Source organism: Neophocaena asiaeorientalis, unplaced genomic scaffold (assembly GCF_003031525.2).
Source record: "Neophocaena asiaeorientalis asiaeorientalis breed wild unplaced genomic scaffold, Neophocaena_asiaeorientalis_V1.1 scaffold43, whole genome shotgun sequence".
NCBI lineage: Eukaryota > Metazoa > Chordata > Mammalia > Artiodactyla > Phocoenidae > Neophocaena > Neophocaena asiaeorientalis.
The window spans coordinates 10738725-10763743 of record NW_020173674.1 but is presented as its reverse complement, the minus strand read 5'-3'; the positions used below and the strand labels follow the sequence as shown (position 1 = coordinate 10763743).

Below are 25019 nucleotides of genomic sequence, written 5' to 3'. Positions count from 1 at the left end.
AAGATGTGGTATATATATACAATGGAGTATTACTCAGCCATAAAAAGGAATGAAATTGGGTCATTTGTAGAGATGTGGATGGATCTAGAGACTGTCATACAGAGTGAAGTAAGTCAGAAAGAGAAAAACAAGTATCGTATGTTAATGCATATATGTGGAACCTAGAAAAATGGTACAGATGAACCGGTTTGCAGGGCAGAAACAGACACACAGATGTAGAGAACAAACATATGGACAAGGACACCAAGGGGGGAAAGTGGCGGGGAAGGGTGGTGGTGGCGGGATGAATTGGGAGATTGGGATTGACATGTATACACTAATATGTATAAAATAGATAGTTAATAAGAACCTGCTGTATAAAACATAAGTAAAATTCAAAAATTAAAAAAAAAAAGAATTTGTGCAGTGGAAACATAAAATAACAGCATATATGATCTGACTTAACCAGTTAAAATAAGTGCAATACTGATGACATTTACTTCAAAAGTAAACTAAATCAGTCAAAAATGAAAGCCAAGTTAAGAAACCACAAAGGAGTAGGATAAGTACTTACTTCCTATTCTGTTGCTGTCTCTGATGCAAGAGTCGACGGTGCTGAGGATGAAGGTGGGTTGTGTCTGGTCTAAACATTGGGGCCTGTGATCTAAACAAAAAGGGAAAAGATGTGCAATTCTGTCATCCTGATGACTTGAAGTTTTTAACAACGTGGTCAGTACAGGATAACTTCATACAGGTTCACCCAAGGGAATGCTAAAGTCTATTCTAAGATCTTTCAGAAGGAAGACGCCACTGTATTTTTACGTCTTCCACAAAAGCCAATTCTCAACTCCTAAGAGGACAATCATAAAATTAGAATGAATCAGCAGTAAAGCAGTTTAACTCTTTTTCTTTTTGCTCCTGTTAAAGAGAAGTCTCTAATAGATTTAGTGTACTTAGTTTCAAGTATTTGGGAATGACACTGAAACATATATGTGTGATAGTTAATTTTATATGTCAGCTTGGCTAAGCTGGCCAGTTGTTTGGACAATCACTCAACTAGATGTTGCTGTGAAGGTATTTTGTAGATGCGACTAACATTTACAATTAGTTGACCTTAAGAAAAAAAGAGATGACCCTCGATAATGTGGTTGGGGGCTTGCCCAATCAGTTGAAAGGAAAACATGTTTCCCAGGGAAGGAATTTTGCCTCAAGACTAGAACACGGAAGTCCTGACTGAATTTCCAGCCTGCCCACCTGCCCTATAAATTCAGACTCAAGGTTGCAACCTCAACTCCTACCAAAATGTCCAGACTGCTGGCCTGCCCTATGAATTTTGGACTTGCCAGCCCCACAATCATGCAAGCCAATTCCTTTCAGTAAATTTCTTCTTTACTTATTTATCTATATCCTACTGGTTCTGCTGCTCTGGAGAATCCTAACTGATACAATACGATATGTAATAAAACACAATTTCACTGAAGCAGGAACTTAAACCCCTCCTGTTATAAAACCACAGTGGAAGCAAGCAACTAGCTAGCACTGAGATTAGCTGACAACTCAACATCTATATCTCTGTTCCCTTTTTTTTTTTCTTTTTGGCTGAGCCGTGCAGCTTGCAGAATCTTAGTTCCCCAACCAGGCATTGAACCCAGGTCATGGCAGTGAAAGCACCGAATCCTAACCATTGGACCGCAAGGGAACTTCCTCTCTGTTCCTTAGTATACGATAATTCTTGTTAAATGACAAACACTTCGTGCATACGTAAGTCTGTGTGTGTTTGTGAAATAAGTGAGACATAAGAAACTTCAGGAGAAATAAAAAAGGTGATTAGTAATGTGCAAATGTACACAGGAAGCATGTGACTGGAGGGAAACGTGATTCATAAGAAAGCCTGGAGACGGTCAAACATTTCTGTGTTTGGCAACTTGAGGATCAAATAACATCTCAAAATATATCACTTGCAAATATCAACAGACTTCTATGTTACAGCACTAAACGTCAATGATCAGGAGGCTTAGATGACAATGGATAAACGGAGGCATCTGTTTTGTGTACCTTAGGTTTTGCAGGTGAGGCCCTGGGCCAGGAGGGTGCTGCTGAGGAGGAGGCGGTGTAGCAGGGGCTGGAGCACTAAAGAAGGCACGGAAGCCTGGTGCTGGGGGAAGCATCTGCCCAACTCGCCCTTGCAGCAACTTGGGATTCATGGCAGCAAGTGGACTACCAACAAATCCAGGGACCCGTGCAAACTGGCTGGGAGACATCCGTCCAGGCTGTAGCTACAAGAGGCACAAGATCTCAGATTCAGTTGATCAGCAAGTCCCCTTACTTTTATCCACAGAAAAGTGAATACTGCTTCCATCAGTAACTTTGTCTGAGAAAGTAAAGGAAACATTAAGAGGCGGCAGTGACTGATTAACAGCAAAAAAGGGGGATATCAGCTAGTGAACCTTTGGAAAGTGAGAAAGCTCTTTAAGGGCTGAGCTAACCCTAGGCTTACCTGTGCTCCTCCAAGAAGCTGGGCTCTCTGGAGGGGGCTGAGAACAGGAGGAACACTAGGAGGGAAAGGGTGACCCAGTAGGGAAGAGTTCTAAAAAAAAAAAAAAAATTATATTTATACCATGAAAACAGGTAAATAACAGGGGAACTCAATAGAAATACAGAATTAACTTAGATAGAAAAACTCTCAAATTGTAGAGCTGAGCTGTCCACTGAAGGAATATGAAAGAGTAATGCTGGAAGTTAGAAAGCACTATGATCATGTAACGTGAAAGAGAAAGAAGTAGAATGAGGGACTATAATAGCAAGAAACCTGATCATGTCAAGTTTAGATTTTTAAGATAAGAAAAGAGTTGAGGTAAGAAATAGCTGAACGTGATGAACTATGTCTTCTGACCCGGGGACTATAAGATCCAGAAATTCAAGTATGGAGATTATAAAAAACATGTAAGATTTAGGAGATGTCTATATACTAGGCAGTGATCAAAAAATATTTTCATTAGATTGTAAAGTGACATACCGGGACACTGCAGAGCTGGTTTGGAGACATCCTCTCACCGTAGGGAGCAGGATAGCGTGGTGGCATTGGGGGTCGAACATGGACAGGCTTCGGACACAGAACCTATCAGGACAAACATATATACAACTACACTCAGTGAAGTCAGTTTTTTCTCTACCTATTCTTCCTCCCCTCGAGTACCGGCAGAGACACAGAACTCAATGCAAAGCCCTACTTCTAAGCAAATTGCTATGGCTTTGGTCCACATACAGAACCTTTGGTCACTTCCTCTCACAAATATCAAGCAATGTGCCACTTTTAACTGAGGAAGATTTAGCTAATTCTCCAGTTATCCCCACCCTTCCATGCTATCTGAGGGAGGTACCAGCAGATATTCTGACTTGCAAATTCTCTCCAAGAGGATATATTTTGGTAGCAGTGAGGGAGATGGAATGATAAGAAAGCTGGAGGATTAACTAAGTCCTATTCTGAAGTCCCTATGATATGGCCGCCATGCTCAGCTCTTTCGTGTACGTTGTGACTCCACCATTTCATAGGATATTGAGCCTAACTAGGCCATACCAATACCACCCTCCCCCCATACCTTCCAAATTGGCCTTCCTTTTCAGCTGCTGGTTTCAGGTGGAGGAAAGTCTATGGAACAGGACTGCACAGGCTCTAGGGAAAGCAGGGATATCTTAAAGGTAAAAAGGGATGTGGACAATGCTGTGTGTTCCCACTCCCCCCAGCTTTCAGTTACCTCTCTGCCAATGTTTTGGGCAGCCAGCAAAACACTTTAAAAAGGACATTTACACTAAATGTGGTTCACTACCCTTTTCCTCCCCCAATTAAAAGGCAGCAGCAACAGTAGTAGCACCAGCAATGGGCATTGGGGAATGTGTCTCTTATTTGTACTAACTTCTCCTCTAATTGGCTACTTTTCTTTCTAATCTAATGCCTACCCCAAACTTCCACCCTCCTCCCAGCATCACCAATTTCCCAAATAATTTTGCCCAGATTCCCAATATCCTGGGCTGAGTGCCTGTTAATGAGAGGTACCTGTTGGTTGAAGCTGGGTACAGCCATCTGCTTAGGTGGGGTGCCTATGGGGACAGCTCTAACAGGAGGACTCCCAATGATAGGTGAAGTTGACCGCCTCGGTAACGCACGCTCAGAAACATCCCGATCATCTTCTGGGCCCTGTGGGGGCCTCTGAGGCAAGGCATATTCTAACACAGACACTGTAGGCATTTCCTAATTGAGGAAGTAGTGTTAAAAAAAATTAGCTACCTTGAAATGTTTTAATAACCTTTACAGATGCCAGATATCTTGAGAAATTATTTTAAATTTTTTTATTTAGTTTTATCTCACATCCAGTAAAAATGTGTACCCTCTTTAGTGTATAGCATTAAATTTTGATAAATGCAAAGAGTCCTGGATCTAACACCAAAATCAAGACACGTAAGTTTTATTACACCCCAAACTTCCTTTGTAGTCAACCTCTCCTACCACCCCCAACCACTGGCAAACACTGATCTGTTCTCTGTCCCTATAGTTTTGCCTAAAAATGACTTTAAGTAATTCAAATCATAAGCTGTCAAATTTGAGTCCCAATGGCCCCTTTCAACCATTTCAAAGAAAGCACAGTCAAGTGAGCATTACCACAGAGTCTGGGGGAGGGCACAGTCAACAGGTCCAGCTATGGGTGCTGGGCGACATAATCAACGTTAAGACCGGCAAAGGATATGCATCCATACATTGTTCCAGTAAGGAAAGGACAACAACAGGAGCCAGCTTTGGGGTATTAGGATTTTTATACAACGAGAAAACGTTTAATACCTGAGCAAGCAGTGGTCCTCGGATTCGCCTCAGAACTTCAGATCCATCCCAGATGCTGGAATTGAGACTTCCTGGTCGGGGCTAACAAAAAAGGAAAACACACACACAAAGTCTAGAAGAGGGCGGGCTCGCTGGGCAACTTACCAGCTTTCGGTGAGCAAAGCTCCCAAAGAGCCTCAACTGCTTGAGAACAGAAACCACAGTGTTCTAGAATCGACCTTATTTCCCGACTTCATCTCTAGAATTGCTATCATCAGGAATTATACTACCAAATTTCTATAGCACATGTAATTCTCTCAGTATAGTAGGTGGAATAAAATAGCCAAGCCCAACACTTTGCTTTAATTACCAGTGTGCTATAGCTCTCAGATCACAGTAACTTACTTGCAACACTGGCCTGGTCTGTACTGCCCTCATGATGGCTGGATCTTCTAGTTCATTTTCAATCACCATCTTACTGAGCCTTTCTGCCAGATTCTCCTCATGATCACCCAACAAGTCCATCTCATCCCTTTCTCCATTGCCTGTTTGTTCATTAACCGCCACAGGCAGCTTTTCTTCCAATTCAGCCAGGCGCTCATGTGCTTCCTGCCAATCATCATCTATAAGGAAATCATAAAAAAGAAACAGAGTTCATATTGGAATAAAAAAGTTTTATAAAATTCTTCTGTTATCCATCTAGAGTCATGAAATAAGGTTTAAACTAAGGGGCACATTTAAAGTGGGCTTTGCACTATTGAGAACAACTAACATCCTACCAGGAATAAACTCAGACTTTTGGAGTAACAGCTTAATACATTAGCAACGATGTGCAAACGATATTCTGAAACCGATTTCTAAGTTGGTGATACAGTACAACCTGTTGGTTTGAGATTCTGTGATATTTCGGGCAAAAGCTCGCGCTAGCGTACAACTTTCTCTTAGGTAAGTGGCATCTTCTTTACAAGCTTTTAAATCCATTTGTGTTATTCAATTAGTATTTTGTGAGCATCTCTTACGTGACAGACATTGTTTTAGGTGCATGGGATACACTGGTGTACAAAACAGACAAGGATCCCTGCCCGCCTGTGGCTTTTTGAGCAGGGAAGAGACAGATAATAGATAATGAACATAGCGAATAAGTAAATGAGATACTATATTAGAAGATGATATGCTACAGGAATACGGTGGAAGAGAAGCACATTGAAACCTTTAAATAGGATGGTCAGAGGTATGTCTCATTGAGAAGGTGACATTTGAGCAAAGTATCAAGAATAAGCTAGCCATGTGGATATCTAGGGGAAGAGTGTCGCAGGCAGAGGGACAGTCAGTAAAAAGGCCTTAAGATGAGAGACTGACGATTTTGAGAAGCAGCAAGGACTGTGCTTGGATTGGAATGAACAGGGGTGAAGAGGAGAAGAAAAATGAGGTCAAAGTGGGAGAGCTCCTACAGGGCCTTTAGAGCCACTCTGAAATGGGGGCCGCTGGAGGTTTGGATGTGGCTTGACTTTTTGAAAGAATCACTCTGCCTGCTGTGTTGAAAACAGATTTGCAGAGAAGGGGGCAACACTATTGGAAGCACGGAGGCCTGTTAGGAGGCTACTACAAGTATGCCACAGGAAAGGTGAGGGTGACTTGGACCAGCGTCGGTCCTCTTCTGCTTTAACTGTCTATTTCTACATACTACTATATAATCTGTAGCACTGGCACTAGGTTATTTTGTTGTTTTTTGTTTTTTATGCTGACACAGCATTGTTTTTGGGTCTAGCTATAGCACAGATGAAAATCTTCAGAACCTTCTATCGGCTTCTCTAGAACCAGACCTTACTTCCGTCACTTCTCTCATTCCAGTTCTCCTCGACCTCATCGCTCATCATGCCCTTCTGACTCCATCATAAAAGCTCTACTACTTTGCTCCTTTCAGCATTCAAATTCAGATACCTTTCCCTCCTCACTGAAGCTTTCCCTAAATAATCTTTTCATTTTAATTCTACCTTCACCTCATCTGAACATGCACTACTTTCTAACCCACCAAAACCCCATGTATCCTTTTGTAAATGTTATATATTTTTATTCTTATTTTAGTTTTGTTTTGTATGTCCTGCAAAATTCAAAACAGAGAGATAACAGGTAATTACTAACATAAAAACACAGAATTCTGAAAAAGTGTCCTTAATGACAATCCTCCCCATATTTTTCTATATACCTCATTTAAAGAAAGGAGAAGGAAGAAGTGGGAGCACCACGACAAGAAAAAAAGAAAAAAAAAAGTGCCTGATATATACTAAGGGTGTAATTAATGGTAGCCACTTAAAAAAAGATTTAGACTTTCTGAAGGGCTCATATGCAACTTGTTAAAATACATGTTTGTTAAAAAAATTTAAACATTACACAAATATGTAACTTAGAAAGTGAAAGTTCCCCATAATTCTTCAGGTATGTTAAATTTTTTAAAGTGGGAACACATAACTACTGATAATATCATCTCATTCTTTTTCATACCTATATAAGATTCTACTCTACTAATAAAGTAATTTAACTTATCCCTTACTGATGGAAATTTGGATTATTTGCAATTTTTAATTTATTTATTGAAGTATAGTTGACATACAACATTACATTAGTTTCAGATGTATAACAAATTTAAGTAGCCTAAGTCCCTTTCAGGGTCAGATTATAAACATTTAAAATTGCTACTTTTATTATATAAAAATGTATCATATAACACTAGTGATCCAAAAAAACAAGGTAAGGGATTTCCCTGGCGGTCCAGTGGTTAAGACTCCATGCTCCCAATGCAGGGGGCACGGGTTCAGTCCCTGGTCAGGGAACTAAGATCCCACATGCCGCGGCCAAAACACAAAAAAAACGAGGTAAGTGGGACTCCCAAATTTATAATTTGTATGATCAGAACCACTGTCTAGTCTTTGAGCACTGTGGTAGATGTGAATGTACTACTTGTGGTAAAGGGAAAAATCTACTTTAGATGAAAATTACAGCACTAATTTAAATTATCAGCTATTTAAAAAATATGCTTAAAGAACAGTGTAATTAAAAATCAATTGTGATATTAATATTTGTAACAGCTTTGCTAAGGAAGAGTAAGCTAAGCATCTTTTGAAGGACTAACTGCTTTTTGCAATTTTACTGACTCAACAATGCTGGAAAAAAAAAAAGGGAGTCTATAATCCTGAATTAAGGGATTTTTTTAAACATTTATTTCCCAAATTTAAGAAACTGATTTGTTAAGATTGATTCTAATGCAAAAGAGCTCTAATTTGCATTGATTTCATTCACTTCTCATAATCCTAGTTACTAACTTTACTAGGTCCCACCAAAGATGATAATCTATTTGTCCTTAATAATTAATTTAAAAAATGCTGGTTAAGTAGCCATATTCTGTGAGAAAGGCTCTGTTGTGAATTGTTACTTTTTCAAACATGTAAGCAAAGAAACCTATGCCACAGAACACCATCATGTTCATTTTAGATATTTCTTGCTCTTGCGAAAAATCATCTGAAACAGTAATGTCAGAGATCACACGTCCTTAGTATAAAAGGATACCTCACTCTGTATCTTTTTCAAATGACCTAAAAACATACTTAGATATGCCAATGCTTGACCTCAACCCACATTGGTCAAAATGATAAAGGTCAGGGGAAAAAAATAACAGAGAAATGAAGGGAAAGAGATAACTGTTTTCCTTCAACTAATTAACCTATACCCTGAGGTGGGTTACTGAATTCCTGGCTGCTTTTATAAATGTATGCTTGCTGTGGTAATTCCCCTCAAGTCTGTCTCAGAGATATTTGCTTCTGAATAAAAACAAAATGAACAGGAAGTAGAGGTGATTTAATTTTAGAGCAATCTCAGTCCCTAAAGATTTTAGCAGCTATCAATAAAAAGGAAGTAGAAAGAATGGGGAGCCCTTCCATGTGGAGGCAGGAGATTCCCAAAGATCCCCCAGAGACTGTTAAAACATAACTGGTAGCTTACATTGACTGTATTTATAGTTACTTAACATCTCTGGCATTTTCCTTCTTCATGAGGATAATAATAGTACCTACCTTGCAAGGCTGCTACGAGGATTAACAATATACATGAAACACTCAGAATGGTCCCTAGCACATAATAAGCACCTTGTAAGTGTAAGCTTTTATTTTTAGAGAACAAGTTGAGATTACCGTGGCCCATTTACTGCTCAAAGATAATGCAAACATTTTTCCATGCAGAAGACAGTGACTAGTTTCTTAAGGAAAGGTGACATCAGAGCATCTGTAGCCAGTGACTTAAAATAACTACGGTACTAACAGGTATTACTCAAGATACTCACTCCTTGAGTTAAAAACCAACAAACCAAAATGTATGTCACAGGTCTGACATTTTATCTCCTGGTTTAAATTCTCTACACCAGCTGTATATCCACCTTTAGAAGTATATTAAATAAGTCACAGGTTGACTTAGAAAGCAATTTTCTTTTTATAAACCCGTATAGTATTTATATCAAGATGAGGAACTAAGGTTTTAACTTCACAATTCAAGTATATTATACTCTCAATGGAAAGGGCTCACACTGGGAAATCTTTTCTCCATTATAAACTTTGTTGACCAAGAAGTCCTTAATCATCCTTGTGCCTCAGGGTACAAAATAGGCTAACCATATGCTTTCTCCCGCTGCGGAGCACAGGCTCCGGATGCGCAGGCTCAGTGGCCATGGCTCGTGGGCCCAGCCGCTCCGTGGCATATGGGATCTTCCCGGACCGGGGCACGAACCCGCGTCCCCTGCATCGGCAGGCAGACTCTCAACCACTGCGCCACCAGGGAAGCCCAACTGCCTTTACTTTTTATCACCTGTTCTTTTACTGTGTAACCCTAGGGGCTTTTTCATCACATAAAATGCAGTTCTGCACACTCTAAAATTCTTTTAAGGCAATACTTTCCTCATCTTGTGAGAAACATAGGAACTCAGAAAAAAAGACTGTCTAGCACTCTGGAAGTCAATGAGAAGGCCAAACTATTCCTCTTCTGTCCAGGTTACAAACTGAGGACATTTACCATGCTGGCTAACCTCAGCATACTTCATTTTAATAAATTTCATTTTAGCACAGATGAATTTGCTAAAAAATGGTAACATTCAGTACAATATTTTAAGAGAAAAAGAGCTCCAGAAACAAGCACAGACTGTTTATAGCTTCTATTGTATTCTATAGGTTTTTACTAAAGTTTCAAATATAATTTGCAATTCACATCAATTCCCTGCTTTTGTCATTCTATTCTATGTCCCTTTCCCTGTGATCTCCATGGATAGAGAACAGCATCTGAGATCATGTCATCCTCTTGGACAATCTCATCCCCTAAACTATGGCTGTAATCCAAAAGGTCTTCGGTTCCCTTCTGCAATAAGCCTAGCTTCTACCTTAAATGCTTCTCTTGCTGCTTCCAACAGCAGCAGTTTTAGCTCTTCAAGGAATTCTGTAAACCCTGATTGAAAATAGTATGCTCTTTCATTTTTGCCGGTTCATTCAACTCAGTCTAAGCTTAAATAAACTTAAGCTGTTTAGGTCAGTGCAAAACCAGTAACCAGTACAACTATTTTATTTTATTTTTGGCTGCATTGGGTCTTTGTTGCTGCACGTGGGCTTCCTCTAGTTGCGGCGAGCAGGGGTTACTCTTTGTTGCGGTGTGCGGGCTTCTCACTGTGGTGGCTTCTCTTGCTGCGGAGCACGGGCTCTAGGTGGGCGAGCTTCAGTAGTTGTGGCGCGCAGGCTCAGTAGTTGTGGCGCACTGGCTTAGCTGCTCAGCAGCATGTGGGATCTTCCCCCACCAGGGATTGATCCCATATCCCCTGCATTGGCAGGTGGATTCTTAACCCCTGCGCCACCAGGGAAGTCCTAATACAACATTTTTAAGACCTCTTATTTGTTTTTGATATTGAACATTTTAGGGTTACCCACTACTGATAAATTTCCTCTTCTTATTACTTAACTTGAATATTTGAAATCCCACATATTCACACATCCCAACATAAATGTGGTCATTGCTGCTTTTCAACACCAACAGTCAAAGCAAAGAGAGTTCCACGGACTCTTACCTATTCATCTTTTTTTTTTTCCAAATGTGTTCATCAAATCTTATTGAAATGGAATGGACAAAATTAAAGCTACAAGATAATATTTTAAAACAATTACAGAAATTATTTTAAAACAATACTAAAACAAAACCCCACAATACTGACAGAATTGTGGTTAAAATGTTACCTCTATAAAATGTTTTGGGTTTTTTTTTAACATCTTTATTGGAGTATAATTGCTTTACAATGATATGTTAGTTTCTGCTGTATAACAAAGTAAATCAGCTATACATAAACATATATCCCCATATCTCCTCCCTCTTGCGTGTCTCTCCCACCCTCCATATCCCAGCCCTCTAGGTGGATACAAAGCACCAAGCTGATCTCCCTGTGCTATGTGGCTGCTTCCCACTAGCCATCGGTTTTACATTTGGTAGGGTATATATGTCCATGCCACTCTCTCACTTCATCCCAACTTCCCCTTCCCCGTGTCAAGTCCATTCTCTACGTCTCCGTTTTCATTCCTGTCCTGCCCCTAGGTGCTTTAGAACCATTATTTTTTTAGATTCCATATATATGTGTTAGCATATGGTATTTGTTTTTTGTTTTTCTCTTTCTGACTTACTTCACTCTGTATGAGTCTCTAGGTCCATCCACCTCACTACAAATAACTCAATTTCATTTCTTTTTATGGCTGAGTAATATTCCATTGTATATCTGCACCACATCTTCTTTATCCATTCATCCATTGATGGACACTTAGGTTGCTTCCATGTCCTGGCTATTATAAATAGTGCTGCAATGAACACTGTGGTACTGCCTATTTTTGAATTATGGTTTTCTCAGAGTATATGCCCAGTAGTGGGATTGCTGGGTCATACGGTAGTTCTATTTTCAGATTTTTAAGGAACCCCCATACTACTCTCCATAATGGCTACATCAATTTACATTCCCACCAGCAGTACAAGAGGGTTCCCTTTTCTCCACACCCTCTCCAGCATTTATTTGTAGATTTTTTGATGGTGGCCATTCTGACCAGTGTGAGGTGATACCTCATTGTAGTTTTGATTTGCATTTCTCTAATGATTAGTGATGTTGAGCATCCTTTCATGTGTTTCTTGGCCACCTGTATATCTTCTTTGGAGAAATGTCTATTAAGGTCTTCTGCCCATTTTTGGATTGCGTTGTTTGTTTTTTTGATATTGAGCTGCATGAGCTGCTTGTATATTTTGGAGATTAATCCTTTGTCAGTTCCTTCATTTGCAAATATTTTCTCCCATTCTGAGGGTTGTCTTTTCATCTTGTTTATGGTTTCCTTTGCTGTGGAAAACTTTTAAGTTTCATTAGGTCCCATTTGTTTATTTCCATTTCTCTAGTAGATGGGTCAAAAAGGATCTTGCTGTGATGTATGTCATAGAGTGTTCTGCCTATGCTTCCTCTAAGGGTTTTATAGTTTCTGGCCTTACCTATTCTTTTTTTTTTGGCTGCACGGGTTATGCGGGATCTTAGTTCCCCGACCAGGGATGAACCCAGGCCCTTGGCAGTGAGAGCGAAGAGTCCTAACCACTGGACCACCAGGAACTTCCCTTACCTATTCATCTTTCCAAAGTACAGTTTAATTTTAATTTATTAGTATACTTGTTCCAGGATCTCTAACTCTCAAACTTTATTATGTAAGCTTGCTCCCTAAACCTTTCATCTCAGTAATTATAACTGTGGCCTCTAGTTTAGCTTGGCTCTTTAATTTTTTAACCACTTCCAACACCAGGAATATTTATCTATACCCAAGGATGAGAAAATTTCATCTGTGCACATCACGTTTCTAACTTATGAAGACTTTCTATCACCAAAATTCTTGGAATAAAAAACTTTATTTATTGAATATACTATAGGGCAATAGCAGGGTCATGCAATACATTATTGATCAACTGAATTTTAAAACATATACATCTGAATCTGAGTTTTCTCCTAATCCACTAGTTTTCCTTAAGTTCCATGTTCCACAAATAAAAATTTCCTTCTTCTAGGATTATTTAAACCTTTGTAAAATGTCCACTTCTCTAATCATTTGAATTCCTTATAGTGTCAACTTAGAGCCATAGATCATAAAGCTGGAAGGGACAGGGCTTAGAAAACACTTGATTTTATAAGTGAGGCAAAAAGAAGCCCAGAGGAGGAGGGTAGATGCTTGGAGTGAAGAACAGAACAGTTTGCCAACTTTGTGAATGAGGTTACGCCTACTTAGACAAAAGTACTTATAAAAGAGAGCATCTGAAAACAGCAAGAGACCAAGATGACATTATAAAAGAAAGACCTCACTTACCAACTGCACCTGACCCAAATGTATCATCATTGAATTGATCAATCTCTTCATCTTCCTCTCCCAGGCCCTGAAATGCATCTTCATCTTCATCCAGAGGACAATCCTCCAAAGACTAAAAAAAGAGAAAAAAGAGATCAGCTATTCATGAAGTTCACAACCTCGCTCTAAAAAAATGTTTTTATCTTCCCGATCAACACAATAGCTTCATCATGACTTTTTGTGCACGTGGCATTTTTTCTATCCCCCAATTTCCCTGACACGGGAAGACTTCAGTACCTTTTCCTTCGGCTTCTCATTCCTATTCCTTATTTAACCTCTTTCCCCAAACTTCCATTTCTCTATTTATCAAGAATCTAATAACAGCATTTCCTCATGCAACCAAGAAATGAGGCCTGCCAACTTCCTTTACATCACTGGTTACAATAATAATGACAAGTGAAAATGAACACTTTATTATTTTGCTTGAGTTCTACCTATATTTTTCAACGAAATTCTCATCTTCCCCATATTCATGTCACCTTTTCAACTATTTTATTATTCCCTTTTAAAGCTTTCTCTTCATTTTCCTTTTCCCCTTCTGTTTTCCTACAGATCCAAACTCTGGTGATAAAGGAGAAAGCTAAGTGTTCAATCACAATTAAGTGAACTCTTGAAAAGCTGTGATGTGACAGGTTTAAGTTGTGTCTCTACTCTTACAAGTGATACCAACTTGGGCAAGTCACATCCTTTCTGATTAATTCATTCAATACCCCCTGAGCATCTATTTTGTCTCAGGCTGTGTTAGCCTCTAAGCCACAATCTCTTAAGTGGTAATGCAGGGACAATACCACCTACCTCAGAAAGATGTTGTGAGGATCGAATGAGGCAAAGATTTAGGCAAACATTGGGTATTGTTAAACAACGCTAGATATCACCAGTTTAACCACTTAGGTGTGTTCTATCTTAAACGTACCCTCCCACCCCCATTTCAGTTTTCAACTGATTTATTTTCCAAGTTTTCTTTTCTTTTGGGAACTTTGCCTACTGCATCTCATCATCTCTCTCCATGTTTACATAAAGGCAGTTTGATCTTGGACCATTCCTATCAAATACCAAGTATACGTGTCCCCAGTTTTCAAAGACTCAGGATCGGAATTCCACACGCTCTCTGCAGTCACATTTCGGATACACCCTGACTGGCTACCTCTTAGCCAGGATGTTCCCAAATGAAAGGTTAGGTCAAACGGCCATCCTACCCATCTTAAGTCTCCCAAACTTACACAAAGCAAGCATGCAACTGCTTCCCCATCACAGGCAACTTCCAGAAGCACTCCCAAATCACAAAGATCTACTTAACCAAATCACTGCTTTTTACACTGGAAAGACTCTTAGGGGTCATCTAAACCAACCCTTTGGTTCTACAAATCCAGAAACCCTGTCCAATGATTAGGAGTCGCTAAAGGTCATACAGCGAACCAGTGACACTGTCAGGACTCTCGACTGTTGCTACATACCCGGACCGTCACCAAACCCACGTCCCCCTCCACTCGCCCAGAAGGAACTTCTGCTGGACACGCCCCTTCCCAACTCGGAGTCCTCTTTAGTAAACGGTCTTTGGCCCCAGTCAAAGGGCGAGTCCAGGCCCCCGGGACCTGACGGTCGCCGGTTTGTAAGGGGGTGTGTATAAGTAATTGGAGGGGAGATGGTTCCGGGTCCAGGGCGGGAAACGCGTCTCTGGGCTTTCTCGGGTAAAGCTTCCTCAAGAAACACCGAGGGTGGGTGCAACGCTCTCTACTCCTCACTCCTCCGGGTGTGCGGGGTGGTCCGGTTAAGGCACGTAAGGGGCCCTCCCCACCCCAAAACATAGGTCAGCTCTCCTCAGTGGCAACTGATAGGACAGTCCCGCCCCCCGAAGCCAGCTCACAGCCCTCGGATTAAACCCGCGACCCCAGACCCAACGCACTCCGTTTGGTCGCGCGGGTCCCGCCGCCCGCCCCCTCCCCCCAGGAGCGCTGGACAGACGCGCGGAGGGTGAGGGAGAAAGAGGGGCGCGTGCGGGAGGGAGGGAGGGGTCACTTCCGGTCGAAACAACTCACCTCGTAGCGGAACATTCTTGGGGGGGGGGAGGGAGCGGGGAGGGGAATAGGGGAGGGAGGGAAGAAGCGCTGACTCTGCGGGCTTCTCCGCGCGCGGTTCCTCCACCGGCTCGCGACCCCTGGCCGCCGCCGTACGCCGGAGCGTGCGTGGGAACGTGCGCAGGCGCGCCTCGGGGAGGGCGGCCGCCCCGTTCGGCGCCCGGCGGCGGCGGCTGCGCGGGGACAGATTTGGCGTCCCGCTTCCTAGTCTCAGCGGCGGGAAGGAGGTCCCATGGCGAGACACTGCGCACGCGCCGCCCGTCGGGGGCTTCCTCGCGATCTGGACTTGTAGCTCCGCCCCTGGCTCCTGTGTGCCCGCCCGGCGCTCAGGTTCGAGTCACGAGTTTTCCGTCACCGACGGGGCGGAGAAAAGCCTTGTGATTGTCACAGGGTAAGGCTTTGAAGAGTCCCAGGATTAGCCTGGACTGGGAGAAATGGAGATTCCTAGACTGTTTTGCCAGCGTCCAACACGGTCTTCGCGGGTTTTGCTTGGCACTCCTCACGACATACGATAATGCGCCGAGTGGAGGGGAAAAAATAAAAGTTCAGGTCATTGAAATGGGCAGAATTCGTCGCCACTTTCAGCGGCACGTCACCCGCTGAGTCGACAGCGGGTCAGGGCTATGATTTGTGTGTCTCAAAGTGATGAGGGCGATTTAAAAAAAAAAAAGCCGAATGCATGTTCCGGGAGGTCCCACCAGGGAGGTATTTTTAGGTCCCAGGCGCTCCAGGCAGGTGAAGTGGGAGAGCCAAGAAGGGCAGCACAGCCGTGGGCAGCAAGGTCATCGAGGCTGAGTGCGCCGCTGGGTGACACCACCTGCTTAGAGGATCAAGCCCAGAAAAACGTTTGTCCTGGGTGTAAGCCTCGGCAGCCTGCCTCCAGAATTCTGTTTGGAGGGTATACCTCCGCTAGCACCTTGCATGCCCTTTCGGCCCTGGAGAACTCTTTCTTTCCCCATAAGGACTAACCTTGGACCGCAAAGAATTAATTCGAAGAATTAAAGAGTGGATTTCGCAACTCCTTTCTCCCGGTGTCTTAAAATGCAGCCTCGCCTAGGAGTGGCATAAATTCCTTACATGTTAGTATGACCAGATTGATCAATCAGAGTCTGAGTAGTGGAAACTTTGGATTTGGAACTAAAAGTTATGGGTGGGAATCAGTACTTTGTCACTGGCTGTCAGATGTGGAGCAGGTTATCTAAACACGTCTGAGGCTTAATTTCTTTGTAAAATGGGTTTAATGAAACCTGCCTCACAGAGTAGTGGTTCAGTGATGATTTTTTTTTTTTTTTTTCAGTGATGATTTTAATACTACTTCTACTAATGACTGAAGTCTGCCTTGTGCCAACCCTGTGAGGTAGGTACTGTAATTTTCCCTATAGATGTGGAACCTGAGGATTAGAGATGTTAATTCATCTATCCTAAACCACCCAGTGGAAAGTGACAACCAGTTCTCTCTGATTCCAAAAATCCAATCTCTTAATCACTGTGACAGTTTTACAAAAGCGAATGCTTGCATGGGCCAGGCCTAAAGCTTAAAGTGGAGCAGGCCAAGGATAAGATGATAATTAGCTTTCAAGCATGCATGGAACATTACAAAACCTCATGTAGTACCGGTAACAGCACAATGACCAAAGAACTGGTGCCACGTAGGCCAAGGGTTGGCAAGTTGTGACCCACAGCCGAATCTGGCCAGCTGCCTGTTTTTGTAAGTAAAGTTTTGTTGCAATACAACCACCCTCATTTTTTTGCGTATTGTCTTTGGTTGCTTTAGGGCAACCAAGGCAGAGTTGTATACTTATGATGGAGGCCATTTGGCTAGCAAAGCCTGAAATATTTACTGTCTGGCCCTTTACACAAAGAGTTTGCTGATTCCTGATGTTGCAGATCCTGTTTTCTGATCATTATGTTAGAGATCAGAAATTAAAAAAAAAAAAAAACAAAAAACTCCGTGCCTCTAATTAATGGACTACTTGAGAAAACATAATGGGAAGCAGAAAATATTTAGAACTGAATGATAAACTTATTAACATATAAAGACTTTTAGGATACAGCTAAAGCAGTTTATATAAGAAAATAGGAAAGCTTGAATATAAATGAACTATAGGATAATTTTAAAGAAAAGATAAGGAAAGAAATAATACAGAGCAGAGAAGGAAACAGAAAACAAGGTGTCATACAGACAATCAATAAAATTACCTGTTTTTCCCATGCACCAACTGTCTTTGAGGGAGATTAATGAGAGTCCCTTTAGGTGAATAATGTATTTTTTTGAGCTGTGTAATAGGCCCATTATTAAGATAGAGAGGATACAAATTCTTTTCACAAGTAATTCTGTAGAAATAAGATATGAGGCCCCTGGAGAGTGTCCCTTGAGTGAGTGGAAGAAAAGTCTTTCCTGCGAGCCTGGGTATATGGAAAAGGCTTTTCACAGCTGAGAGAGAACATCAGTTAGTGAAAGCCACCGTGCTTTGGTATTGTCTGTCCTGTCTCCAGAGGCTGTAAATAATCCACTGTGGTATTTACAGATTCTCTACATGCTTCTTTTTTTTTAGATCATGGTAAAAGAACATAAAATGTACTTCCTGTGAGACTAGTTTCAGATGTTGTATTAATTTTCATTAAGTAATGTACAGCTCTACAACAGTGGTTCCCAGCCTCGCCAAGAGGGCTTGTTCTAACAGACTGCTGGGCCCCATCCCTGGTGTTTCTGGTTCAGTAGGTCTGAAGTGGGACCTAAGAATTGCATTTATGCCAAGTTCCCAGGTGATGCTGATGCTATTGGTTCTAGGACTACACTTTGCATACCGCTGCTTTAAGATATTGTCCATGAGTGCTTGCAAAGGGTTATAGAGAGGGTGAAAAAGAGTGGTGGGCTGCCCAGAGGGTCATTTCTCATGTAGCCAACAAAGTTATGACGGACATCCCAGAAAGCTATGGGAACTCTTGGTGCAGCAGACTTTAGACAAAAGAATTAGCAATATAATGAAAATAAAAATGTATAAGATGAAACTTGTGGTAGATTAAACAAGGCTACAAATTCTTTGTTCTCTCATCAAGAGGTAGGTTCTACTTCCCTTATTCCTTGAATCTGGACTGGATTATAATGGCTTTGACCAATGGAGCAGGGGGCGGGGGGGGGGGGGATGCTATGCCAGTTCTTTGTCTAGTCTTTAAGAAGATTGACAGTGTAAGTCCATGTAAGATGTCCAGTTACCTTGCTGAAGAGGTCATGTGGAAAGGCCCTGAGACTACGTGAAGAGGAAGAGGGGTCCAGCTATACCCAGCTTACCAGCCACACCAGACACGTGAATGAAGCTGTCCAGACCAGCTCAGCTAGCAACTGAATGTCATTGAGTGACCCCATTCAACACGATGTGAAGCAGAAGAATCACTCAGCTGAGCCTTTCCCAGATACCTGACCCATAAAATTGTGGTATTATAATCAAATGGTTGTGGGCGGGGGGGGGGGTGATGCTATGCCAGTTCTTTGTCTAGTCTTTAAGAAGATTGACAGTGTAAGTCCATGTAAGATGTCCAGTTACCTTGCTGAAGAGGTCATGTGGAAAGGCCCTGAGACTACGTGAAGAGGAAGAGGGGTCCAGCTATACCCAGCTTACCAGCCACACCAGACACGTGAATGAAGCTGTCCAGACCAGCTCAGCTAGCAACTGAATGTCATTGAGTGACCCCATTCAACACGATGTGAAGCAGAAGAATCACTCAGCTGAGCCTTTCCCAGATACCTGACCCATAAAATTGTGGTATTATAATCAAATGGTTGTGGTTTTAAACCACAAAATTTTGGAGTAGTTTATTACTCACTAATAGGTAACTGGGACAAGTGTGTTTAGAAAAATTGTACAGAACTGGGAAATAAGGAAAAAAGGTTATTGTGCGCCCCTTCTATGTTATAACAAGAACATTGTCTAACGAGCCTGCTTCAGGATAATTTGAAGTTCTAGGGGAGGCAACTTTGTTTGACTTAGTATTTACTATTAGTGAGGTACCAGACTCAGTAAAGTTAGATGTTAATTTGTAGAAGATTGCTAAATTGCAGATTAATTTTGTCCAGTTGAGATGATTTCATTTTGATAGAAAAGATAATCCCAAAGGGGACAGTTTTATTGCCTTGCCGGATATTAACTGGTATGATATTTAACATTTGAGTCTTACTCCAGCATTCTTTTTTTTTAAATAAATTTATTTATTTATTCATTCATTTATTTATTTTTGGCTGAGTTGGGTCTTTGTTGCTGCACGAGGGTTTTCTCTAGTTGCGGCGAGCGGTGGGTACTCTTTGTTGCGGTGCTCAGTCTGCTCATTGTGGTGGCTTCTCAATGCGGAGCATGGGCTCTAGGCGTGTGGGCTTCAGTAGTTGTGGCTCGCGGGCTCAGTAGTTGTGGTTCATTGCTCCGCGGCATGTGGGATCTTCCTGGACCAGGGCTCGAATCTGTGTCCGCTGCATTGGCAGGCAGATTCTTAACCACTGCACCACCAGGGAAGCCCCCTCCAGCATTCTCTTCCACACTAGTTATAGTTCATAGTTTCTTATATCTCTTTTGAACCAGCCTTAACATCCTGCCGGTTCTCTCATTAACAAGATAAATAAATGGCCCGTGCTCGTGCTGGTTCACACACTGGTCCCCCATACATAGAGGGCAAGGAGAGACTGAAGAAAGAGGCAGCCACTCCAGATTGGTAGGTGGTAGGAAGTACCTACAGAGCAAGAGAACTTACATACGGGCTTGTCTTGGGCAGCTGCAAGCAAGTAGATCTCCTTACCCGCCTGCCAGAATCTTAAAAGTTGATATGGAGCCCAGAACAGGACCAGTCACGTATACTGTCCAGGTGGTCTCAACAACATCCTACTCTCTTGTCCTTGAAAATAGCTCCCACTGTGGGAATGGTGGGCAAAGTGTACATTACAAGGACAGAGGAGGGGGTGTGTAGTATTCAATTGCCAGGGTCCAGCCCATGGCTCCATGGATGATCATGTCCTTTTCAATTATTTATTTATATATCTTTTCTTTCTTTTTTTTTTCTTTTGACTGTCTCGGGTCTTAGTTGTGGCCCTTGGGATCTTCGCTGAGGCATGCGGGATCTTTCATTGTGGCGTGTGGGTTTTCTCTCTCTAGTTGTGGCGTGGGCTCCAGGGCGCATGGGCTCTGTAGTTTGCGGCAGGCTCTCTTGTTGAGGTGCGCGAGCTCAGTAGTTGTAGCATATGGAGTTAGTCTCCCCTCGGCATGTGGGATCTTAGTTCCCCGACCAGGGATTGAACCCTCATCCCCTGCATTGGAAGGTGGATTCTTTACCACTGGACCACCAGGGAAGTCCCGATCATGTCCTTTCAATGACAGCCTCCAACAGCTAATAATATATTTTAGAGTCTATTATGTAAAAAGTTAATAATCTGTTATGTAAAGTGTCTTGAGCAGGACGGGGGTAGTTTATTAGGTATGAGTTAAGTGCTGAATGGTATAGTATATTAGTTTACTATTGCTACTGTAACAAATTACCACAAATTTAGTGGGTTAAAACAACACAAATTTATTCTCTTATAGTTGTGGAGGTCAGAGTCTAAAATGGGTTGTAGGGCTTCCCTGGTGGCGCAGTGGTTGAGAGTCCGCCTGCCAATGCAGGGGACACGGGTTGGTGCCCCAGTCCGGGAAGATCCCACATGCCGCGGGGCGGCTGGGCCCGTGAGCAATGGCTGCTGAGCCTGCGCGTCCGGAGCCTGTGCTCCACAGCGGGAGAGGCCGCAACGGTGAGAGGCCCGCGTACCGCAAAAAAAAAAAAATAATAAAAGAAATCAAATAAATAAATAAATAAATAAAATGGGTTGTAGTACTGTGTTCCTTCTGGAAGCACTAGGCGAGAATCTGTTTTCTTCCTTTTTTTAGTTTCTAGAGGTTGCTTGCATTCCTTGGTTTATGGCCTCATCCTCCATCTTCAAAGCCAGTGGCATAGCATCTCCCAAACTCTCCCTCTCTCACCCTCCTTCTGTTGTCACATTTTTCTCTCCCACCCTCCTTCCTCCTTCTTATAAATAATCTGTGATAACAGTGGGGGCAACTGCATAATCCAAGATAATCTCCTCATCTCAGGACCCTTAATCTCATCTGCAAAGTCCCTTTTACCATATAAAGTAACATACAGTTTCTGGGGATTAGGACTTGGGGGGCCATTTTTCAGCCTACCACATGTGGTATGTGGTAACCATTGGGGGTGTCCAAAATGATTTTTGATAGTATAATGAGAAAACATTTTAAAGTTTAAGTGTTTGTTTTGTATACTTTTTTTTTTTTTGGCTGCACTGTGTGGCATGTGGGATCTTAGTTCCCAAACCAGGGAGGGAACCCATGCCCCTACAGTGGAAGTGCGGAGTCCTAACCATTGGACTGCCAGGGACATTCCTATACTATTTATTTAAAGGTGAAAAAAGATTTACTAGGTGAAACTATGAAGGGCCATTAAAAGGAGAATCAAGAAGGAGTAAGAGGGCTTCCCTGGTGGTGCAGTGGTTAAGAATCCGCCTGCCAATGCAGGGGACACGGATTTGAGTCCTGGTCTGGGAAGATCCCATATGCCGTGGAGCAACTAAGCCCGTGCGCCACAGCTACTAAGCCTGCACTCTAGAGCCCGTGAGCCACAACTACTGAGCCCGCATGCCACAACTACTAAAGCCTGCGCACCCTAGAGCCCATGCTCTGCAACAAGAGAAGCCACCGCAATGGGAAGCCCACACACTGCAACGAAGAGTAGACCCCTCTCGCCTCAACTAGAAGAAGTCCGCGCAGCAACAGAGACCCAACACAGCCAAAAATAAATAAATTAAATAAATAAATAAATTTAAAAAATCATATTAAAAAGCTACTAATGAAATTTAAAAAAAAAAGAATGAGTAAGAGAACATGCAGGCCCCCCACTCCTGCCATGGATCCCAGAAGGGGCAGCTCTGTGCTGACCAGGCCTTGACAGTAAGAACAGGTTGCAGGGACATCTCTACTGTATGAGTATGTGTTTGGCTGTCAGTTAGAGGTGAGGAAATATGATGGTTTGTTGGGGTAGATCATGGCATTGGAAGATAAAAGCAGAAAGCCAGTCTTGTTGCACATTTTTCTATTACTGAACTGGTAAGAGAAGGGGGAGCTTACAGTGTCATTGCTCCCCTTATTTCTTTTTGACTCTCTGAGCATTGCAGAGCGAGGGTTGGGGCATTGGGAACTATTCCCCTCATCACTTACACAATCCGGGAAAGGGATGATGATGATGATGATAGTGATTATTTTTGGCCGTGCAGCTTGTGGTATCTTAGTTCCCTGACCAGGGATTGAACTCAGGTCCTCAGCAGTGAAAGCACTGGGTCCTAACCACTGGACTGCCAGGGAATTCCCAGAAACTATTTCCTTTTTTTTTTTTTTGCACGTAATATGGAATACTTTTATTCACATGTGAGCCTCCCTCCCACCCTCCCTATCCCACCCCTCCAGGTCATCCCAGAGCACCGAGCTGATCTCCCTGTGCTATGCAGCTTCTTCCTACTAGCTATCTATTTTACATTCAGTAGTGTATATGTGTCGATGCTACTCTCACTTCCCCCCACCTTCCCCCTGCCCCACCACCTCGTGTCCTCAAGTCCATTCTCTATGTCTTTGTCTTTATTCCTGCGCTGCCCCTAGGTTCTTCAGAACCTTTTTTTTTTTAGATTCCATATATATGTGTTAGCATACGGTATTTGCTTTTCTCATTCTGACTTACTTCACTCTGTATGACGGACCATCCACCTCACTACAAATAACTAAGTTTTGTTTCTTTTTATGGCTGAGTAATATTCCATTGTATATATGTGCCATCTGTTGATGGACATTTAGGTTGCTTTCATGTCCTGACTATTGTAAATAGTGCTGTGATGAACATTGTTTTACATATATCTTTTTGAATTATGGTCCTCTCAGGGTATATGCCCAGTAGTGGGATTGCTGTGTCATATGGTAGTTCTATTTTTAGTTTTTTAAGGAACCTCCATACTGTTCTCCATAGTGGTTCTATCAATTTACATTCCCACCAACAGTGCAGGAGGGTTTGCTTTTCACCACACCCTTTCTAGCATTTATTGTTTCTAGATTTTTTTTTAAAGAAAATAAAATATTCCTTTATTAAATTTAATGGAACATTATCCAAAAAATCACTTTTCCATGGAGAGCAATATGAGATTTTCTCATTGACAGTTAAACAATGCTTTACCACATAACTAGAGTTGAGAAAATAATAAATTATGCCGTATGTTCTTATCTAGATCATGCCCCCAAAGGCCTAGAGAATGGGCATGGTTTAATAAATCTAAACAAATTAAATAAATGTTTTGCACTTGTAACTCTGTTACCTTTTAGCAAAAAAAAGAAAAAAAAAAAAGAATTACTTCCAGGGGAGCCACAAAATTAAAGGGACCCTGTAAACAAAAGAACAGAAGACTGTCTTCACACCAAATTAACAGAACACCAGACAAGTTACAACAGATTATTCAGTTTATCAAAAAAGACAGCTAACTCACTGCAGTTTAAATTCATGGACTATATAAAAAAAATATATAAATATAATCTTATTTTGATTATTAATGGAAAAAGACAAGAAAACTTCTTCAATTTCTCAAGAAATGAATATATTTTTAAGAGCAAGATGTAAAAATCCTTGAATATTCCCTTCTAAACTTATTTCAGATTCTGCTTGTGCCTACAAACCCCAATACCCATGTTACTTCTCCCTGTAATCATCTGACTATACACCAGCACGCGTATCTGAGCCTTGGCTATGTGTCCCACACTTTTTTTTTAAATTTTTATTTTATTTACTTTTTTATACATTTCTTATTAGTCATCAGTTTTATACACATCAGTGTATACATGTCAATCCCAATCGCCCAATTCATCACACCACCATCCCTACCCCACCGCGGCTTTCCCCCTTCGTGACCATACATTTGTTCTCTACATCTCTGTCTCAACTTCTGCCCTGCAAACTGTTTCATCTGTACCATTTTTTTCTAGGTTCCACATATATGCGTTAATATACGATATTTGTTTTTCTCTTTCTGACTTACTTCACTTGGTATGACAGTCTCTAGATCCATCCACGTGTCTACAAATGACCCAGTTTCGTTCCTTTTTATGTCTGAGTAATATTCCATTGTATATATGTACCACATCTTCTTTATCCATTCGTCCGTCGATGGGCATGTAGGTTGCTTCCATGACCTGGCTATTGTAAATAGTGCTGCAATGAACATTAGGGTGCATGTGTCTTTTTGAATTATGGTTTTCTCTGGGTATATGCCCAGGAGTGGGATTGCTGGATCATATGGTAATTCTATTTTTAGTTTTTTAGGGAACCTCCATATCATAGGTGCATGGGTTTATCTCTGGGCTTTCTATCTTTTTCCATTGATCTATGTTTCTGTTTTTGTGCCAGTACCGTATTGTCTTGATTACTGTAGCTCTGTAGTATAGTCTGAAGTCAGGGAATCTGATTCCTCCAGCTCTGTTTTTTTTCCGTCAAGACTGCTTTGGCTATTCGGGGTCTTTTGTGTCTGTCTCCATACAAATTTTAAGATTTTTTTGTTTCAGTTCCGTAAAAAATGCCATTGGTAATTTGATAGGGATTGCATTGAATCTGTATATTGCTTTGGGTAGTATAGTCATTTTCACAATATTGATTCTTCCA

At 41.7% G+C, this 25019-nt stretch overlaps 2 protein-coding genes across 2 annotated transcripts in view; one reads left to right on the top strand and one right to left on the bottom strand.

Moving 5' to 3' along the window:
* The window catches only part of PATL1 (PAT1 homolog 1, processing body mRNA decay factor), a 33151-nt gene extending 17725 nt beyond the window's left edge, over positions 1-15426 (bottom strand). Inside the window, exons 1-9 of the mRNA XM_024749357.1 lie at positions 15261-15426; positions 13186-13297; positions 5198-5415; positions 4814-4894; positions 4034-4228; positions 2996-3097; positions 2477-2566; positions 2035-2255; positions 554-643 (exon numbers count right to left, since the gene is read on the bottom strand). Coding sequence (XP_024605125.1) covers positions 554-643; positions 2035-2255; positions 2477-2566; positions 2996-3097; positions 4034-4228; positions 4814-4894; positions 5198-5415; positions 13186-13297; positions 15261-15275 — 1124 coding nt within the window. The 5' untranslated portion in view covers positions 15276-15426. The remainder of the gene's footprint in view (positions 1-553; positions 644-2034; positions 2256-2476; positions 2567-2995; positions 3098-4033; positions 4229-4813; positions 4895-5197; positions 5416-13185; positions 13298-15260) is intronic.
* An 80-nt stretch (positions 15427-15506) lies between these two features.
* Positions 15507-25019, top strand: part of LOC112402006 (olfactory receptor 10V1-like) — a 43267-nt gene continuing 33754 nt past the window's right edge. Inside the window, exons 1-2 of the mRNA XM_024748535.1 lie at positions 15507-15690; positions 16597-16656. The gene's annotated coding sequence lies outside the window, so the exon portion shown is untranslated. The remainder of the gene's footprint in view (positions 15691-16596; positions 16657-25019) is intronic.